The 22,400-nt window shown below is 42.3% G+C and overlaps 1 protein-coding gene across 1 annotated transcript in view; it reads right to left on the reverse strand.

Moving 5' to 3' along the window:
* Positions 1-22,400, reverse strand: part of LOC138577669 (zinc finger protein 585A-like) — a 121,238-nt gene that overhangs the window by 75,627 nt on the left and 23,211 nt on the right. The window contains exon 2 of the mRNA XM_069649647.1: positions 2,886-2,964. Within this exon, the coding sequence (XP_069505748.1) occupies positions 2,886-2,964 (79 nt within the window). The remainder of the gene's footprint in view (positions 1-2,885; positions 2,965-22,400) is intronic.

Raw genomic sequence — 22,400 nt, forward strand, 5'->3', positions numbered from 1 at the left:
AACTTATTAATGCCTCATTCACATCCGGCACAGTCCCTTCCAACCTCAAACAATCATGGGTGCGCCTATCTCCAGATACAAAAATATCTGGAATCTCACAAACTACTAGGTGCTCGCCAATCTGGCTTCTGCCCCCAAAACGGAACTGAGACTGCCCTCATTGATTTAAAGGCTCAGGTCGACGAATTGAGAGACAAAGGGAAAACAGCCCTCCTCCTACTTCTCGACCTCTCAGCTGCATTCGACCTTGTGGATCACAAGGTCCTTTGTAGACACCTGGACTCAGCTGCCAACTTCTCACGTGAGGCCATACTATGGATTGAGTCCTTTTAAGCGAAAGAACCATGAGGGTCTTCTCACCCTCCACTGCAGCCGACCCGATCCCCATCACATGTGGTGTCCCCCAAGGCTCCCCTGTCTCCCCCACTCTATACAACATATTTACTAAGCCCATCTTTGATGATCTGGACCTTCTTGGTATCACCTACACTAATTATGAAGATGATCCCCAGATTCTCCTCCCACTTTCAGTGAATTATCAGGAGGATTTGGCCTTGGTGAATAGGGTGTATCTCATCATCCAGGCATGGATGGCTACTCATGGTCTTTGCCTGAATGATGACAAAACAGAGCTTATTATCCTAGGAACTCACAAAAAAAAGGACTGGATTAATCATCCTTCATCAATGACGGTAACCTCATCAAGGTAGCCAAGGAGGTAAAAACACTTGGTTTTTACCTCGACTCTACCCTTTCTCTAGCCAAACAAGTAAACGCTTTGACTTCTGCCATGGCCTACACATGTAAGCTAATTAGATCCGCCAAACCCTTCCTCTCTGACAACAATTGCATTACATTGGCAAGAGCCCTGATCCTATCTCGTCTAGACTACTGCAATACACTCTACATTGGGGCCAACAAAGCTACTATCCAAAAGATCCAAATCCTTCAAAACAACGCCCTAAGAGCAGCTCTTGGCATGCCCAAAAGGTCACACATCTCCGCGTTAAGGCATCAAAACAATTGTCTCTCTACCCTTAACAAGATTCAACTAAAAACAGCCCCCCTTACACACAAGGCTCTGAACAGTGATGCCCCCAGCTATCTCACCAACAGATTCCAAAGAGGATCCTCCACTAGACCCTCAAAACTTATCAATACCAGGTGCATCACCATCTCCAGATTTAGGCTCGTCAAAGTGGGTGGAAATAGCTTCCAAGTCAAAGCTGCCCAATAATGGAACTCCCTACCACACCACATTAGAGAAGACCAATCTTACCCTAGGTTTCGACAAAGCTACATCAACTGGCTCAAGTCAAATGACATCTAACCGCACCCCTCCACCTATCCCTAGTCTGGATCCTACTCCAGTACCACCTATCTCCACTTCCACCTGTATATATATGCTGACATGTATCACACCTATTCGCTGTTACTGGAACCAACTTGTATATATTGTATATCTTTCACTGTGTAATCGGCATTAATACTGTTATGCTAAATATGTAACCTGTCAAAAAGCTTCGCATTTTCTGTAACTGCTGCGCCCTGCTACCCCTGGGTCTGGTGCGCATTAAAAATGAATAAACTAAACTAAACTAAACCATTACTGACACAGTTGGTGTCTGTAGCCCTATGAGTGATTTACAGTACACATACTAGAACAGAATGGTATTGGGTAATATTATTCCCACCAATAATGTCATATATATAGTCATCGGGAAACGGCATAGGCGACATTATTGATGGGGTTAATGTTAGGTTTAATTGGGAGCCGGGGTTGCATAGGTGTCCCCACTCCATTTAAAAAAACATGGGGGTTGCAGGGGTTTCCCCCACAGGTTCCATATGGTAATATCGCTGCAAACAAACGTCACCATTCTTGTGTGGCAACATGTTTGCGGAGATATTAACACATGGAACCCACAGAAGGTGGCCACTCGTTCATGTAAGTGATTTACAGTCACCAATATGGCATAGATTTGCGCTTACATCTTCATGAAAGTTATTTACAGTGACCATCGATACATTGTGGCTGAAACTTGAAGGTGATTTTCAGTCACCTCGATAGATTGTGGCCACAGCTTCAAAACATTGACTTACAGTGTGTAGCATATGTTGTGGACTCAGACATCATGAAAATGTTGTAAAATACTGCAATGTACTCCCATGTACAGGTGGTGAAAAGGCATATACTACCCTAGAGAACCGATTGTAAATAATATAGCATTTTACTGAGTTTTTTCTAAAATATTTTACCATAAAATGGGCTCTTTCAAAGCATTATTTTAAAAATTGGCTCAGGAAAGAAACCTTCCCCAATCTCCTACATTACCTATGCCTGCCCCACTACGCTCGATTGCTCACGTTAATTAGTAGATGTTAATGCCTCTCCACTAGAATTATTCACCTGCCACCACTGACACCAATAGTTTACAATGTCAGTGGCTCATCAGTAGCTGCCTCCAGCAATGGCATGTACATTATCATTTATATGGCCTTGAATTATGGCTGGAACGATTGGGCACAACGCGCCGCCCCCTTTTTTCTAAGCTAGATAAAAGATGTAAGGTTTGATGAAAAAGCTTACATCTTATCACCCAGTAGAGTTTCAGCACCTCCCGCCGGCAGCATAATCATACTGCGCATTGTGCATGCGGGCCAAGGCCAGACCCGTGAGTCTGAGGCTTGACCTTTGCAACTACGATGAGTTTGGGGAGGCCCTCAGCAGGGTTCACAGAGGGACCCCACATTTTGTGTTACACCACCAGTAGAGTTCACAATGAACACAGCAACACAGATTTTAGAAATGAAATTAAGTAAACCAAGAAAGTAAACCAATGCTCATCTGTTAAAGCACCCACCATTAACCCAATCACACTTACCTAGTGAAAGAAAAACCTTCTTAACACCAGTCATATTGCTTCTGAGCAGCTTTTGGTGAGCCTCTAGCCTAAACATCCACTAAAACAATGTGAAGAGAAAAAAAAAATTATTATACAAAAACAAGACACAGCCCAATGAGGAAACATAAACAAAGAAGAAGATGGAGAGCATATACTGCAGGGACCTGGGGTACGTGGTGAACAGCAGCAAATATAGCTGACAGCTGGGAGATACCTAGAACCTGCTTTAGGCGTAGAAGAGCCTGGTTAGCTCTGCCCAGCAACTAGGAACGACTTTGGACTCCCCAGAATATCTAGTGCCTTACACATATCCCTTTGATATTAATTATGTGTGTGTGGAATTGTGCAGAGCGCAGCATTAGAAGACACCTAGAAGACATTATAAAGCAAAATGGCTAATATATAAAGGGAAAAATAGCATAGATTGCACCCCAGTCACTTAAAATAACTTTTTTTGGATTGTCTCGATCCATAAAAGTACGTAAGCAAATTCACAGATCAACAATATCAAAATGAAAAACAACATCAATAAATCTTCCTCGAACCCCCAAAATATTCATTTAGAATCTAATACTCTAAAAACTGAATTTCTGCTTAAGCAAAAACAAACCATGAACGTTGTTCTAATGCATTCATACCTCTCAAATTGTGATCTAAAAAACGAAGCATTCTATTATACAGGAAAGGCTGCAGCTCATACACTTTGCTCTCACATAGTCATGGCTCTCATGCATACAATGATACTGCATTATATCAGCTGGAAGGTGCGCTGACATTCTCATGAGCGGCCAATATACTTTATTGGAAAATCCTCATAAATCCTCTCCTTCTCTTTGAATCAGCTGTTAAAGTAAGGCCACTGCAGAACATGCGACGCAATCATGAGCAGACGAAAGATAAGGTGGCACGCCTATATAGTCTTGCACTCATGTTTTCCTTCTCTTGTCGTTATATAATCAACACAATTGCAATCCTGCTTACAGAAACATGTACTGCCCTCTGTTCCAATCAACCCATTCAACCTCTGCTTGCCAAATGGCATTATAATTGGCAAAAACCCCAAACTTGGACGTGTAAGCATGAATTTATATTTTATAGATGTTACACTTCTTAAACATTCAACAGAGGCTGGTATTGGTGCCCTGGGGTAGTAGCCATATGTTCCTTGGTACCCAAGGGAATAAAGGCAGGGTTCAAAAACCAACGCTGCAAACCTTTGGATCACAAAGTTTGACTTCTAAAATTCAAACATGGTACTCTATTACAGACATGCCTGAGCAGCTCCTTGGTTAACACAGCTTCATAATTTCTCCATATAGTTCCCCAGCACAGCAGTGGCGGCACAGACATAAAGGGCCTCATTACAGGGATGGCGGTAAGGATTTACCGGTACCGGTAAAATACCGGTACCGGTAAATCCTTACCGCCTTACTACGAGGTCCCTTTGCGGGTTGGGGGATTTAACGCCTGCTTTTTGCAGGCGTTAAAATCCAACCCGCAAAGGGACCTCGGAGCTAATTACGGCACCGCAAAATTGCGGTGCCGTAATTAGCGCCTTCCCCATCCCCATAGAGCCCTATGGGGTAGAAATGGGAATGGGGAAGGGCAATGGTGGAAGGGGAATTACTGCCCCTCCAACCTTGGAATGGGGCGGTAAATCCCCTTTCCACCAAGGCGGTGCCAGTATTTTACCGGCATGAGCCATGGCGCTAATAGCGCCATGGCTCACCGTCTACCGTGTAATGAGGCCCAAAGTCACTTAAAAAGGCAAGGCCATCCCTGTATGCATATGAATTGTGTCCCATTAAAAGGTTTGCATCTCATGTGGAAGTTAGATTTGCAGCATGCATTATACTAGCTCTGCCTTCTCCATCTCCTTCTTATTGGGTGATGCCTTCATTATACCCAGGAGCAAACATAAACACACTGGGCCTCATTACGAGGTATGCCGGTAGCCATGCCGCTATTGGCGGCATGGCTGCCGGCAAAACCGCATCCGTGTCCGTGTCCTCGGAATGAGGACTTACCGGACCATTCTGAGTTCGGATGGCCCGGTAATTCCTCACTCGAGGACACGGACACGGTTCATCCCCATTCCCATTTCAGCCCCCATAGGGCTGAATGGGAGAGGGAGTAAACAACGGGCCATTACGAGATGGCCCGTTGTTTGCTCCCTCTTCCCCTCGCGGGACCCGGTATGCACGCCTGGTTTTTCCAGGCGTGCTTAACGTGTCCCGCGAGGGGACCTCGTAATGTGGCGGAACGGGTTGAACGGCACCACAGCCTTTTACGTGCTGTTTAACCCGTTCCGCCAGGGTCGTAATGAGGCCCACTGTTTTCTGCACGGCACCAATAAACATATATAGGCAACATACTGACAACTATCTTCCTTATAAAAAATATCTGCCAATGTATTCCTTCTCTTTTTAATGATTAAGAAACATACTTAGAAGTTCAAACGCCTGACCTTCAAAGTATACGTTTCAAAGTGAACAGGTGCACTTGCTAGAGTAAGAAAACCTATGCAACTGTAGTACCATTTGTAATAGTACATCACAGGAACACATCCAACAGTGGTGGGGAGTGTATGATGTATGGACCTATGTGTTAGGGAGGAGCCATTCCTTGAAGAGGAGATACTTTGGTACCCACTCCTTTGAGAAGTTGTATGAGATGTGTGTTCCTAAAATGGCACTGCATTGCGGGTAAGGAACACTTCAGAGACTTTCCCAATTCACCTCATCACGGATTCCACAGCCATCTACTTGCCTTAAGTGTGTATTGCCACCATGGTTCCCTGGGTGCCAGGGCAATTGATACAATAAGGAATTCTAAGTGGATGCCTACTATGCCGACAGCAAAGGGGCACTATGTTTGCATTAAAAACAGCAAATCTGGCCCTATTACAAAAATGTTGAGTGGGCTCCCAAACAGTATTTTGCTTGGGACAGCATACATCGATTCCACTCTCTCCTTCTCCTCTAACATTTTGGATATCTCTAAAAAATCTCACTACCAGCTGCACCTCCTCAGAGGTATTCAACCTTTTCTCACCTTCGCCCAGAGGCTTACCGTCTCCAGAGCCCTGGTTCTTTCTAGACTGGACTATTGTAACAGTCACTTTCTCAATCTTCCTACTTCCGCTCTCTGACCTCTACGACTCATCCAGAACAGAACCACAAGACTTATCCTTGGCCTCAAGCCAAGGGACCGCATCTCTCCAGCACCGAAATCCCTCCACTTCGCCCGGGGCTGCAAGGATCAAGTTCAAGACCCTCTGCATAGTCCATAAGGCATTCTGCAACTCTCTCTCCCTAAATACTCTCCTTCTAGAGCCCTCTGCTCATCTGCCTCCAACTCTCTCTCGAGGAGAGCCGATTTTCAGAATGGAGATTTGGGGGTAGATCTCTTTCCTCTGCAGGTGCTTCCCTCTGGAACATCCTCCCTGCCTCTCTCCGTCGTGAGCCTGATCACCTTAAGTTCCGCAAACTCCTCAAGACCATCCTCTTCTCTTCCACCTCTCTCTCTCTCTCTCTCTCTCTCTCTCTGAAGACTTGTGTGCGGCTGCTCCGACCGGTCCTGTCAAAAGCTAATACTTTGCAAGGATTACCCTGAAGCTGGCGATCCTCTCCACAAATTGCACTAGGAGAGATCCCGGAGTGGTGCTGAAATCGGATGAGCCTCTCCCGAGTTGTAGCAGGGCCATGGGCCGGAGAGGTGAACTTCAGTTTAGTTTTTTGTCTGGCGGCGCCAGATGGGTGTGGCTGTGGCTTTTCCATTTCTGAGGTGTCAACTCGCCTCGTTTTCCCCCCGGTGGGCCCCCACTCACACTGCACTATCAGAGCTGAATACTACTGCGTGGGACCCCCTATCTGAAGGTGAAGTAACACAATCCTTAAATCCACGGCAGCACCCATCGGTTGCAAGCACTGGGAGCAGCCAGACTGGGAGAGGGGCCTGATCAGCAGTTGTTCCCCCAGAGCGGTATTTGGCTTTATGCGTTGCAACAGTGTCAGAGCTGGAACAGTGAGGGATACATGGTCCCGTTCGAAGTGCGCGCATTAATGTAAGTTATTAAGGGTTTCATTAGACCCCCACAGACACAGCATAAACCCACATATCATACTTGGGCACCCAATTAAATTTAGCCTCCCACCTCTGTTATATACAGGCATCCACGGTGCTCTCCACGGGGATGATTATTGTTTCCTGCTTTTTCTACGGCTCTTACTTTAAGGTTATCACTGCCCTTTGCAGGAATGGGCCATGGGTGTGACACTTGAAGAAAGTTCATTGTGTAACTGTGGAGCTATAAGTCGCTCTCAAATCAATATCATACAGTGAGCATATGGAGATCCAAACAAAAAGCAAATAATACTTGTGTACTGCATCTTAACAATCTGAAGCTCAATTCAGGGCATTGGCTGGACGCTCAGCCCGTCACGCTACTTAAAGCAGTCCGCACATGCCGTGAGGTAAAAAGAAAACTTCCACAGGAGGCCGTGCAGCAGTCCACCGGGCCAGATCCAATTCATTGCACAGACTTTGGGCTAAAGATCCTACCACACCTGCCTCTGCACGTAAAGTTGCTCCTTTATTCCGTGCCACTCTGAAGAGTTAGCCATGGCCGCACCAAAGAGGATTTCGCAAAACGTTTTCAGGGTTTCCAAGAAAAGTTTTCTGTCTCCTTTCAATTGCAGTTTTCCACGTTTACATCAGAGATTAGGCAGTCATTAGCAGATTTACGTAAGGAAATTTCTGTATTGGGAGATCGAGTTGACACGAATGAGAAAGCAATACAGGTACTTGAACAAGAAAGTAAACAAGCAGATGTGGCAATAGAAGATCTCTCAAGGGTGGCACATAATCTCGAACTGCAATGCAAGGATTTGGAAAAAAGATCCCGTTGCTCGAACATCCAAATTAAAAATCTCCCTGAAACAGTGACAGACTTGGAGCTCAAAGGAGCTGTCACACATATATTCTCTGACCTACTATCAGGGGTTGAACCAGATACTATCAAGCTGGACAGAGTGCATAGGTTGGGCCCAAAGAGGACAGAACCTGGAGCCCGTCTGCAAGATGTTCTTGCTGCTTGCGCATTATACCCACTAAAAGTGCAAATTCTTAAGGAGGCGAGGAACGCAACCCCAATCACTTACAACGGGTCAGAGATCCAACTGTTCCAAGATCTTTCTCAAATAACCCTTCATAAATGCATAGATATGCAAGTGGTGGTGAAAACTTTACAGTCGCGTGGGAACAAATATGGATGCTCTTTTCTGTCTGGCTTGATTTTTTTGGTTGAAGGACGACAGTATAGAATAACTTATCGCAAAGCAGGTATAGCTATACTTCAAATAGATGAGGACACTACCACAGGCCCAACGGGAAAAGTGATAGCCTGGTCTACCACGCAGTCCACTCCTCCGGCAGGATCATTCAGCGATTGACAAGGGCGTAGAATTAGGGCCGCACAGAAAAACTATCAGAGATCTCGCCTTAAAGGTCTGGTTTCAAAGGGGTTCCGTCATAGACTTGTCGTGTTGAACAATATGAAAACTACGGACAGAAAGTGGTAATCCTAACTTGAGCATCGTCGGAGCACACCATCTTGGACTCAATCTGTTCAGGTAACAGATGGGGGTTTTAGGATATCCCACACTTTACCCTGGGTTAAATGTTGATTTACAGCCGGGGGTCTGCACCCTAGGATACACTAGGTACTGTGACTCATGCCTAAGGGCTTTAGAAGTGGGCTAGTGGGAACATTTCTAGTTGGAGTAGGAAATGTTAGTGGTCGGGGGAGGGAATGGGCAGGAGAGGGAACCGTAGTGCATGGGGTGTCTAAATGTAATACACAGATTCAGACGTTTGTTAGCTTTACTGTGGGCTTGATGTCAATATGTAGCATTCAGGTGCCTGATGCTCAATATTAGGGGTCTAAATACCCCACTTAAGCAGAGAAAATGTGTGAACATACTGAGGCATCACCAACCGGACCTGGTGGCGCTTTAGGAGACTCATATCCGTAAATCAGATAGGCACAAATTGTGTCTGCTCATTACCCTATAATTGTGCAAGCGAATGCACAAAGGCTATGTTTTCGTGATTGTGGCGCTTGAGTCTTTTACTCTAACAGTGGCGTCAGTGTATGCTCCCAATGCAGGCCAAAAGGGCTTCCTAAATATGACCCTTGCACAATTGGAATCTTTCATGGAGATAGAAATAGTACTTTTTGGAGGCTTTAATATTGTCTGGGACCCTATACGCGATCGTAGCAATATTACTTGCTATCCCCAACCTCCCCCCTCCAGTACACTAAAGCAGAAATGTGCACAGATGTCCCTGGTAGATATTTGGATATCATTAAAGGGTCTAGACAAGGGGTACATGTTTTATTCCCATATACATCGCTCCTTTTCACATACTGACTATGCTTGGGCCTCAACTCCACTGTTAGGTTGCATTCAGCAGATTGTGTGACACACAATAACATTGTCAGATCACGCTCTGATTTCCATATTCCTCAATATTCCACAAATGCGACAGACTATATGGGCTTGGAGATTGCCGCATGACCTTTTGAGGGATCAGGTGATTAGAAATAGAATAGAAGAGAAAATTGGGGAGTTTTTTGATCTTAACTCTCTCGGGGTGACCACTCTGAATGTGACTTGGGATGCTTTCAAGGCAACTTTAAGGGGGACTCTGATAGCTGAAGGTGCTGCTAAATATAAACAAAAACAGGCACTGGAATTAGAGCTGGAGGAAGATCTAAAATCTGCAATGAAAAATTGGAATGAAACACGGGGCCGGGTGTACAGAAAATATATAGAATGGCTGAGGGTAGGTTAAATCTCTTTCATACAAAATAAACAGAAAAGTCCCTGTTATACCTTAGACACAAATGTTACATAAAAGCTGATAAGACAGATCGGCTCCTAGCCAGACAACTCCAGCAGAAAGCTGCATCTCAAATTATACAACAGATTTTGGCTTCCTTCAGGTGAGATGTGTACTGAAACTCCCCATATTATTTCGCAAATTCCTACATTTTATACCAATTTATATCAATCGGAACTTCCTGATTCATGGCATGAAAAAGTGTACTTAGACGCAGTCACTCTGCCCCATATATCAGTAGCAGATCGGGACCTGCTCGACCAGGATATAACTGCGGATGAAGTCGACAGGGTTATAAGTAATCTCCCCTTAAACAAAGCCCCAGGTCTGGATGGATATCCAGCTTTGTTTTTATAAAACATGCCGAGACATATTAGTTCCCACACTAAGCCACCTGTATAATTCTTTCGCACACTCTGGCAGCTTATCACCGACAATGGAGGAAGCGAAGATTATATTAGTTCCCAAACCTGGTAAAGACCCGTCCATATGTGGGTCATATCGCCCAATTGGGTTCATAAATCTGGATGCTAAAATGTACACAAAGGTCTTGGCTAACAGGAGGGAAGATTTGATGCCTTTGTTAATACACCCAGTTCAATCAGGCTTTATAAAACAACGGCAGACACATAACAATAGGAGAACGCGCCACATATTGGAGAAAGTTGAAAAGTTCTGCTTTCTTTAGATGCTGAGAAAGCTTTTGATTGGGTCAATCGGTCGTTTCTTTTTTGGACTCTGGCTAAGATGGGGTTTGGGCAAAAATGGCGAACTATAGAAGACTCATTGCTAGTCTTTTAAATAATGCCCTTTTATCTCCTTCTATAGCTTTACAACGGAGTACAAAACAAGGATGCCCATTGTCGCCATTGCTATATGCATTGCACCTTGAGCCATTTCTTGCTGAGATCAGACAAACAGAAGCAATCTGAGGGATAGATTTTGGGGGAGTCCCACATAAAATTATGGCATATGCCGATGACATGATGTTTTTAGCATCTGACCCTTTGACTACATTACAAGCAGCAGAACAAGGGATAGATAAATTTGGCATTGTCGCCGGTTTGAAAATTAATATAACTAAATCAGTAATCTTAAACTTATATTTTACGGATGATCATGTGCAGTTGCTACGAGCACATATACAATTCGGCTGGGCTCAGTAAGCGATACAATTACTTGGTGTAACAGGAACACGCACAATAGCAATGTTGTATGAGGTTAACTATCCCTCTCTCCTAAAACAAATTAAAGGACACTTGTTAAAATGGGGTCCGTTGTCACTTTCATGGCTAGGTAGAATCAACTCAGTAAAGATGGTGTAACATTGAGTATACTAATGACTCCCACGTCTAGAGGTGGTCTTGGGCTTCCACAATTTTAAAAATATTATCAAGCAACGCATGTAAGGGTCCTGAAGGAATGATTTGCGGAACAATCTGAGAAAAGATGGGTCCAGATGGAAAGGGAGCTTGGTGGGTGTCAACTTGGGAGATAAATTATGGTTGCCTAAACAAGACCGGCCCCTTAATATGCATAATAGCAAGATTATGAGCTTAGTAGAGGAAGTGTGGGACACAGCAGTGAAGAAAATACCAGCTGACGACTTTCCCTTCTCCCCTTACACCTTTTTTTAATGACCCACAATTCACCCCAGGCCTTGAATCGCAAGCATTTGCTAAATGGAAACGAGCGGGTTGTTACAGATTGTGTGGAATGTTTCAGGGTAATGCTCCAAAGTCTTTCACACAATGTAAATTAGTATTTGGCCTCTTGGAATCTTGTCACTTCCAGTATTTTCAGGTGCAGCAATGGATATTAGCTCCCCCAAACAAGAAAGCAGCAATCAGAGAACTTACCGAATTTGAAAAAATGTGTAACTTCCAACCCTGGAAATAAAGCTCTGATTTCAAATTTGTATAAAATCATAGCCGACAGGACTCCCAACACCACATTGCCATACAAACATCATTGACATCAGACACTGGTGGCGAGATAAATGAAGAAAACTAGACTACAGGGGCCTAGAGCAAATAGATGGTGCCTTTTAGTTGTTATTGTAACTGAGCTGAGACAAAGATCTCGGCAACATTGCAAAGCATTTATCATTTTACAGCTTGCAGCTCCACTGGTGATTGCCCAAAATTGGAAATCAAAGAATCCACCAAGTGTCAGTCAATGGTTCTCCAAAGTCTGGAAACATTCTTACTCTTGAATGGGTTACTTACCTAATACAAGGCGATCAATTCAAATACGTTAAAGAGTGGCACATGGTTCTGGACTTTTTTCAAAGTGACTAAAACATTGCTTTTTGCCCACAGAAACATTGTATTTTGTGCATTGTATAAACTATCTGAACTGTGCTTGGACATGTACTATGGGAGGGTTGGGTTAGGCATGGAGGAGGGAGGGAGGGAAGGGTGGGTGGAGGACAGTTGGTGGGGGTTCTTATGTTTGTTGTTATCCAAAATGCCAATAAAAATACATTTTACATTTTTGTTTTGTGAGGGGGTTCTGGCAGTTTGGGGTTGTGAGATTGAGGAGAAGTTACTTTATTTGGTGGATGTTTGGGAAATAAAGATGTAATCAGTGTGCTCTAGTTTCCATTCATGTCCCTGATTATGTATTTTGTTTTTGTATTCATATGAAGAACGGGGATGTCAATTTCACACAGAAATAACTTACAATAACATGGTTACAGATGGTGGAAGCATGCCCACAAAAGGTGCCTGCACAATAGCATAAAGATGAGAACAAGTAGTAAGCCAGTTTATGATTGCGTAAAAATATTAGGACATATGCCCGGGACAAAACAAACCAAACAGAAACAAAATGTATATCAGAGAAAAGGTGACTGGGGATTCTAGAACTGTCGGCTCCAGGGATGGCAGCGTAAAAGCGTTGCTCCTGTGCCCTAAACTAATTCCCTCTTAATATTTAGTATGTCTGCACCAGGTACCCCTGAGGTGACTCACCCAGCCAAGAGACAGAAAGGATTGGAGAAAGAAGACAGTGATGAAAGTAGAGAGGACAGACTGCTGGAATGACTGACCAAAGTGACACTGGATGTTGCAGAGATAAAAGCAGCACTCTTTAAATCAGAAGACAAATTTGAGGAAATGGTCAAGAGAGTTGATTCAGCAGAGACACATCTGAATACGGTGGATGAGAGGACTCAAAGACTGACTGACCAAGTGAGAGAGCTGAAAATGCTTAATGAGAAAATTGCTTTGAAACTGTCTGAACAGGAAAACCTTTCCCAAATAAATAATCTTTGAATTGCCGGACTTCCAGAAAATGATGAGAGAGGTAATGCAATTGATTTTCTACAAAAGACCTTTCCGGAGATACTGAATTTAGACTCAAAGATATCTTTAGAGATTGAGAGAGCTCATCGTTTTTTTGGGACCTAAGCCATCAATTAGGGAGAAGCGAAGGCACCTTATTGTTACATTTTTGAGATTCCCAGTGAAGGACCTTATTTTGAAAAGGGCCCGGGGATTGAAAGACTTTGCATGGGGTGGCAATAAAATAATGATATTTGTGGATCTGAGCAAAGATGTCCTAGAAAGAAGGCGTGCCTTTGACAAAGCCAAGATGAAAGCTCTGGGAAAAAACGTGAAATATTATATGATTTACCCTGCCATATTCAGGGTTATAACTGATGGTCGTCTGCACTCCTTTACTGAGCACAAATCTGCTGAAGCTTTTTTGTCTGATTTAGATTCAGATCCCATGGAAGGCAAATCCTCAGATACAGAGTTCACAAAAGTGACAAGGAAAAAAACGAGAGGTCTGAGCAGCCCTAAATGTAAGTATGGATATTATGTGTTTACACTGTGTAGGTTGAAGTAGGAACGGAACTTAATTTAATTTTATTAATTGTTATTAATCTTGAATTACTCAATATGTACTTCAAAAATGCATATAAAATGGCCACTATGAAACTGCCGTTATTTTATCTACTTTGAACGCTATGGATTTTATGTTGGAAAAAAATAATAAACCCTGTGGGTCTGGAACTGAGGAAAGCACCTACGAACGTGCTCCGGAATTACATAATCTCTAAACACGTTTGGGAAATTGAAGACGCGTGATGCGGTGCGACATGCAGCCATATTATGAGACCCTGTGGAGTGACATAGTGCGGCCAGCGGTGAAGTGGGGAAGAGAGAATGGACGATGGCATGTGACAGAGGAAAACAGATCTGGATAAATTAGCATGTGAGTTGTGATGTCCGTGCTCACTGTGCCGCCTTATGCTACAATGGCTCTCTTCTCCTCAGTTTCGTTCCCAATGGCGGAGCGAACGCATGAGTCATCACCTCCTCACTTGACGGCTCATTCCCTGTTCTTTATTGGGTCATGTCGGCTCTCTCTATACACTTTAATGGTATGTGGAAGCATTAGATGTGTACTGGTTTATGGCACTTATCCGGCGGTCTGACTCGCGTGTGCCACTTCGTGCTGCTGGCTTTTCAATGGATACAGTTTGCTGACCTCTATAATGTGAAGGATTAGGCTGGGTACACGTGGGATGGAGAAATAAGGAGTGAATGGAACCATATAGCGCCGGAATGTTACAGTGCTTTTCTACATGAATAACATTTTAGGTTGTGGATTAAATGGAAGGATGGAGCTCTGGTGGAACGTTGAGCATATGAAAGGGATCAGAGATGCGATATTGGTGCTGCATGGTGAGATTCTCACGGATCGGTCTGAATAGGAAATAATATTTGGCATGTAGTGGATGGAAACGCACACCATTAGGTTTCTTTTGACGATATTGAGAAGGAAATGGATGGCTGAATAAGACTGAAATATTGACTGACCCACATATTATGTACTGCAGCCAGGCATGAAGGTATACACGCGAGACAAGGACATCTTGGACAGATATGATTTTTTAAGAGAAGAGGACGGGATATTACTCCTTTTGAGAACGAATATGTGTACTAATAGTGATTGTACTGTTGTTGATGTTGATTCTTTCCTCTTGTTGACACAAGTCTAATTGCAGGATATTGAGTGAGATGTTAATGCATATATATTGAAGCGAAGGGGTATTTTATTTTAGGGAGGAGGGGGTGAAGTAAGGGAATGACACCTCATGCTAAGCTATTTACTACTAAAGGGAAATGTGACTGTATGTGTTGTGATATGGCTAACAAGGGCTAGAGGGTGGGTGCTATGGTGGTTGAGGGGAATAACATTTAAACTAGTTTGTCATATATGATATATAGAACTTGAATAGATGCATACCATATTTGTTTATTGTTGATGAAGAAGTAGAGTGCATTAGCTATATTAAGAGTAGTACTGGTTGAATGTATCAGATGTGACATATGTATGTTGGGGGCAGGGTTCTAAAATTGATGGTTGTTACATCACAACTGTACAGATATATATTTAATATATTTATTCTGTATAGGAAATGACTTCTAGCAAGCGTATTAGGTAGGATGGTGGGAACTATTGCTATAAGGAACACTTAATAGAGAGGGTAGTGGTTGGACTATTGGTTATGCTGGAAAGGAATTGAAGGGAGTAAAGGGGGAGGGAGGATAAAAAGGGGTGAAGTTGTGGAAAGTACTGATAATAAGGAACTGTATTAAAATGGGCATAGATCTACTGGTAAGTATAGTTCGGAACAATGTGTTTGTTGTACATAAATGTACCCATTCAGTGTCTGATGGATGTCAGACTCTGCAAGTTGTGGCTTATTGGTTTGGATTGTTGACTGTTAGTATGTCTGTTTGGGTGAAGGTGCTGTATTTTTTGTTTGTCTTATTTTAATGATGATTGGTTTAGTGGAATTGGAAATGTGTATATTCAAGTTATGCTTTGTAGACAAGAAAGTATAGAACACTAAAGTATGAAACCGCTGGATTTTGTTTCGTGGAATGTTGAAAGGTATAAATTGTGCTTTTAAGCTACGGAAAGTTATGGCGAGGATCTGGAGGAATAGAGGAGATATAATATTCCCTTCAGGAAACTCATTTGAATGATCATTCGGAATGTCTGTTAACTAACTCTAGGTATAAGCAAGTTGTATCTAATTGTTATGACTCTATAGCGAGGGGAGTAAGTATATTGTTTAGAAAGGGATTACCAATCAAAGTAGAGAAAATAATAAAGGATGATTAGGGTCGTATATTGCTAGTAGATCTGCTATGTGATGGTAAGAAGGTGACAGTAGGAACTGTGTATGCTCCATGCTCGCCAAATACACAGTTCTTCGCTAAATTGAGTGATCTACTGAATGAAATGGTGGGAGAAAATATAATTTTAGGGGGGGATTTTAATGCTGTGATGGGTAGTAAATTAGACCGAAGATCAGATTGTAGATATGGCAGTGAGGGAATAAGTGAAGAGTTTTGTGATTTTGCACATAATTTACTATCTGGTAGATGTGTGGCGGGAAATGCATCAAGGGGAGAAGGAGTACACCTTCTATTTCCTAGTTCATAAATCATATTCGAGGATTGATTATTGGCTTTTTAGTATTAGACTAGTGCGTTCGGACATTAAGGAGAGAGGAATCTCGGATCATGCATTACTTGACATGCAAATAAATATAAAGAGTATGAAGGATAGATCCAAGAGATGGAGGTTGAAGGCAAGAGCACTTAAAGACTTGTCGGTCACTACAGGTCTGGAAACATTTATTAAAAATGTCTTTGATGAAAACAAGGGCACGGCAGACTATGTTTGGGATTGCTTTAAAGCGATGTCAAGAGGAGAGCTGATAAGTAGGTCGACACATGCTAAGAGGAAAAACGTGGAGGTTATTAAAAAGATGGAGGAAGGTGTTACAGAGTTCCAGAGAAATTGTGCAACCTTTGAAACAAGAGTCAAATAAGATGACATTGAGGAAGTTGGAGGGTGAAATGATGAATCAAGTACATACAATGGCAGAAAAAGGGATATTTTATACCAAACTGAAATGTTGTGAATTTTGAGATAAAAATGGTAAGATGTTAGCCAAGGTATATGGACTTTCCATCGAAAATGAATTCATCAAATTAATTTCCATTGAATTTTATTCATTGAAAATACTTTCCATCGAAATGCATTTTCATTGAATAAAATTTGATGGCTTTCGATGGATTTTAGGCTTAGGGCTAAGGTTAGGGCAAGGATTAGAAATAGGGTTAAGGTTAGGGCAAGGGTTAGAATTAGGGTTAGGGTTGGGTTAAGGGTGGGATAGGGTTTGGGTTAGTGTTTGGGTTGGGGTGGTGCCCTAGGGGGTTAGGGGGAACCCCCCCATTAAATAATAAACACTAAAACATTACATGAAGCTGGCCAGTGCTGAAATACTTTGAAGTTTTCAGCACTGGACAGCTCCATGTAACGTTTTAACGTGTAAAATAAATGCATGGAAATGCTATCTTTTACATTTAAAAGTACATATCCATCGAAACTTGTCCATTCCTATATTCGATGGACAAGTTTCGATGGATATGTACTTTTACATGTAAAAGATAGCAATTTGATGCATTTCCTTCGATGGATTTCCTTTTCGATTGAATGTTTTCATTGAAAAGACCATAAACCGTTAGCCAATTAATAAATAGCTACTGAAACATGTATTACTTTCATACAAACTGATGAGGGGGAAACTTTATTTAAAAATGTAGAAATATGTGAATATTTCCGTGATTTCTATTCACGATTATACAAAGAGGAACTTTCTAAGTGATGAAGATCTCAATCATTTCTTTAGTAAGGTTAATATCTCAAAATGATCACCTGAAGGGAAAATAAAGTTGGAAACAAAAATTGAAGTTAATGAGATAAATGATGGGAAACAACAACTAAATGGTGGGAAGTCGCCACGGCCTGATGCCCTGATTTCTGAATTTTATAAACTGTTTGTGACTCAGTTATCGCCAATTTTATGTGAGGTTTTTAATGATTTTCTGATGTCAGGAACGTTATGCGAATCAATGAAAGAAGCCTTGATAACTGTAATACCTAAACCAGACAAAGATCATAAAAAGTGTGAAACTATAGACCGATATCATTGTTGAATGTGGATCTGAAAATGTTTACTAAAATATGGTCAAATTGGCTGATGGAATGTGTGGGAGGCTTAATTGATGATTCGCAAGCAGGCTTTACTCCGGGGAGATTCAGATATGATAATGTTAGAACGGTGCTAGAAGTTATAGGCGCGCACATCGAGGGGGGACCAGACACATTTATAGGTTTTTTGGATGCTGAAAAGGCCTTTGACAGAGTTCATTGGAGGTTTCTGGGATATACACTGATGAAAATGGGGTTTGGTCCCATGTTTATGCGAATGGTTGATTGTATTCACAAGGACATTACAGCAAAAGTATTAATTAACGGGCTGATATCCAAATCCTTTCCGCTGTCAAAAGGTACCAGGCAGGGATGGCCACTGTCGCCATTTTTGTTTAATTTAGCTTTGAAACCACTGGCGGCGTATACAAAGCAGTGTGAGGAAGTTAAGGGAATTTGTATAGGAAATACTGAGATCAAGATTTTAACGTATGCGGATCATAAAATGATTCTCCTTTCAAACCCTGAGGTGTGTGGATCACTGCTAAAGCAAATGCTTGAAGAAGTTGGTGGGTTGTCGGGCCATAAAGTAAACTGGGACAACACTGAAATGTTCCCTCTATCCAAGACATGCAATAGGAATGCATTAAAATCCTGGAACTGCAAATGGTCCCCAAGTGGAGTAAAATATCTAGGTATAAATATAATTAGAGTTTTAAAGAAAATTGTTCAGTATAATATTGATAAATCAATAGACAAAATAATAATGAATATTAAGAAATGGGAAAGGCTTCATTTGAATCTATGGGCAAAAGTTAATGCGATAAAAATTGTTTTATTACCTAAAGTACTGTATACTATACAATAATTACTGCTACTAGTCCCAGATAAACTGTTGCAGAAATTTGATAAAGTATTGAAAACCTTCTTATGGGGAGTAGGTAAGAGACCGCGTATCCCAAAATATATTCTGTTGCGGGATGTTAAAGAAGGAGGATTTGGTTAAAATACTAAAGAGCATTATTTTGATATTGATGATGTAAAGGGTCCCATCTGGTTACGGATAGAGAGAGAGATTTGTGAACCTTACCGCCTGGATAGCCTCTATAAAATGGGAAAATTATCGGGGAAAAGATTGAAATTACAACCAATGGTGGAAACTAGGCAGGCTTTAATAACATAGTTTAAGGAGAATGGTCAACGTTTTGAGTTTAATTATGACGCATCGATATGGTATAATCAGGCACTACAGTTGCATAATAGATGTTTACATTGGCAGAGTTGGATCAAGAAGGGTATATTGAGATTAAAGGATTTACTGGAGGGGGATAGGATGCTAAGTTTTGAGGAGTTGCAAGATAGGTTTGTTTTGGACAGGAAAGAGTTTAGCCGATGTATGGAATTGAACCCATTGATGAATCAAAGAATAGGCATGGTTGATGAAGGATTGGAGGAAAGGCCGGAGATTTTCAAACTGTTAGGCGGGCGAGAATACAATGTACGCGCTTTATGCCTATGGGGTTGGATTATATAGGAGCATGGGCAAAGCTAAAAGATACTTGGTCAAATGATATCAACATGATCATATCGGAGGAGGAATGGAGGGACCTTCCTAGGGTTATAGCGAATGCAGGAATGGTTATGTGTTTGTGTTTGATAAAGCAGAAAGTTGTTGGGAAGATTTATTGGACACCAGTAAATATGTTTAAGTTGGAGTTGAGGACTGATAAAGAATGTTGGAGCTGTGGTAATGGTGGGGGAGCTCTATTGCATCTACTTTGGAATTGCCCGAGAGTACAAGGCTTTTGGAAGGAAGTTCCAGTGGAGTGGGGCGAGTAGGGAGAAAGAGCGGAAGTGAAAGAAGGCACAGGGAGGTTATGGGATGGTGAGATTGAGTGCAAAGGAGGATTAGAGGGAACAAGATGGTGAGTAAACTGAGATACAATAAGACAGGTACTGAGGAGCAAGACAATTGATAGCTTTGTAGACTAGGTGAAGGAACTTGAACAGAGAGTGGTTGTGCATGCAGAGCCAACCAGCAGGATGTCAGTGGGTAGAAGTGGGGAGTATCTGGGGAGGTAGTAGTGAGTGCTGGTAGCAACGTTGAGGACTTTGTTGAGAGTTAGGAAGGTGTAGGGAGGAAGGTTAAGGAGTAGGCTTGAACATAAATCCAGTTTGCTGAGCACAAGAGTGGCGATTAGAGTTTGTGTACAGCGCTTTGTAAGAAAAGAACAGATGTTACTATTGTTGAGGAAGTTAATAAAAATAGCATTGACAGTGGTAGTGATGAAATTATGCAGCCATAGGTCGTTATCAAAGAAAACCCCAAGATTGCAATCCTTGGGCAAGGGAACAAGAAGGTCAGGTGGAAGGAGATAGGAAAGTGGAGGATAGGGATGGCAATGGAAGCTGAGGGAAAGATGACTTCTGTTTTTGAAGAGTTCAGCATGAGTGATGTCAAATTTGTGATAACATATGTGTGCTTGTACGCTGCGCAAAGAGGGGCTCATATTTAAGGTGAATAGCTTCCCAAACATGCTTATTTGTAGGCGTTACACACACACACATACGGGGGGGGTAATTTTGTTATTGTATATTGTACTGTTACCGGCAATTACAAGTGGCCCGCAACTTTAACCTGCAGAGCCCTATGTGCACTCCTAAATATAATTCCTAGAGACCAAACTGATGCCAGCAGGTTTCAAAAAGGGCTTGAACCTGTTTAATTTCATGAATTTTAGGAAGAACACTTCTTAATCAATGGGACACATTGTTACTTACCCTTAAGCTCATTTGTCCACTTCACTCCTGACAGATCAGCTTATTTGGCATCCTCTTTGCCCATTTCAGGCACACTCCCCTATGGCATCAAGAAAGATCCTTACAAAGACGAATTTGGTAGTCACATAGAGCGGGTTTTGGCTTGGGTTTTGGCTTCTCACTTCAGGCGTACAGTAAAATGAATAGTGAAGGCTTTTGAGAGACACTTCCGCCCACAAAAGCTGATCCAGTGGACAATCATCAACAAATGTATGTAAAGGTTGTAGTGATCCAAACAATGTTTTTGATTGTTCAGTGTACCTTAGTCTAGAGGGGACAAAGTGACAGCCAATCAAAATGTCCATTTATGATGGGTGTGAACATTGAACACATGATATTGCGACTTCCTAACGACCACTACACGATATGGAGAGACAAACATAGAGGTCATGCAGATACCGCGCATGCCACCAATGATCAATATTAAACAGCACGCAAGACCTTGCTTTGTATTGAGCATTATTGTGCTTTTGTTGGCAGGCCCACCCACGGCACCTGGAACTGCTGTACTTTCTCCCTGTTGTTTTCCATTCGTTTATTGATTTCTTTCAATGTTTCGGCCCTCCTGCTATTCCGACCTTGTGCATCTGCAAATGCTAACAGACATCCTCAGCTTTTAACCTGGGACTTCAGGATGCACCGTACATAAGTTATAGCCTCTTCTGCTATGCAAAAGTGTGTTTTGTTTCATCAAATTTGTCACATTCTCAAATCTTAATAATGTTTCCTTCTTGAATTTAGCATTCCACTTTATATGAAGAATGAAAATTATTTTGTCTAGTATATTTCTATAAGCTCTTATATATCATCGGATTCAGAAAACGCGAATAAATGATAGGCTATAACGTTTGGTGATTATGGATGATTCCACAGAGGATGGGACTCGAAAGATATGCTGCGATATCTGTGTCTTGTTGCCAAGTTGAACTATCAAAATTCAGCCAATCATTTTTTCTCAATGCACAATACATATCTGGGTGGGAATCTTGGTAGGTTTGATTGATATCAGAGCTGGATTCCCCACACTACCAAAGTTGTACAAGCGGGCACATCACCTTCTCTCTCTCTGTCTCTCTGTCAGTCTCTCTGTCTGTCTCTCTGTCTCTCTGTCTCTGTCTCTCTCTCTCTCTCTCTCTCTGCCTCAGTCGTCCACTTTAGTATTGAAATAAGGAGTGCCTAAAACAGTAACCACCTTAAGAAGCTGTAGAAAAACTAAACAACCACTGTCAAAAGCTCTAGTCTTGACTTCAGTTTATGCATTGCAAAGAGGGTCTACGAAGAATGAGGCAATGAGGGGCAGTGAGGGAGCAGAGAGAAAGAGTATTGAAATAAGGAGTGCCCAAAACAGTAACCACCTTAAGAAGTGCTGTAGAAAAACTAAAGAACCACTGTCAAAAGCTCTAGTTTTGACTTCAGTTTAGGCATTGCAAAGAGGGTCTACGAAGAATGAGGCAATGAGGGGCAGTGAGGGAAAGAGGGAGCAAGAGAGAAAATCATTCAAAATAACGCCCTCTGAGCCACCCTTTAAATTCCCAAACACGACCACATCTCTGCTTCCAGGAAAGCAGCCAACTGGCTCCCCATCAGCGAACGCATCAAATTCAAGACCCTTGCCATCACCCTCCGTTGCCTTTTTCAACTCTGCACCGGCCTACCTCTCTCAAAGACGTTCAAGACCCGTCTCCACTCAGTCGACTCGTACTGCCAGCAGCCTGAGCTTGACTGTGCCCAGATTCAAGC

Source organism: Ambystoma mexicanum, chromosome 1p, assembly GCF_040938575.1.
Source record: "Ambystoma mexicanum isolate Mex_15411 chromosome 1p, UKY_AmexF1_1, whole genome shotgun sequence".
Taxonomy (NCBI): domain Eukaryota; kingdom Metazoa; phylum Chordata; class Amphibia; order Caudata; family Ambystomatidae; genus Ambystoma; species Ambystoma mexicanum.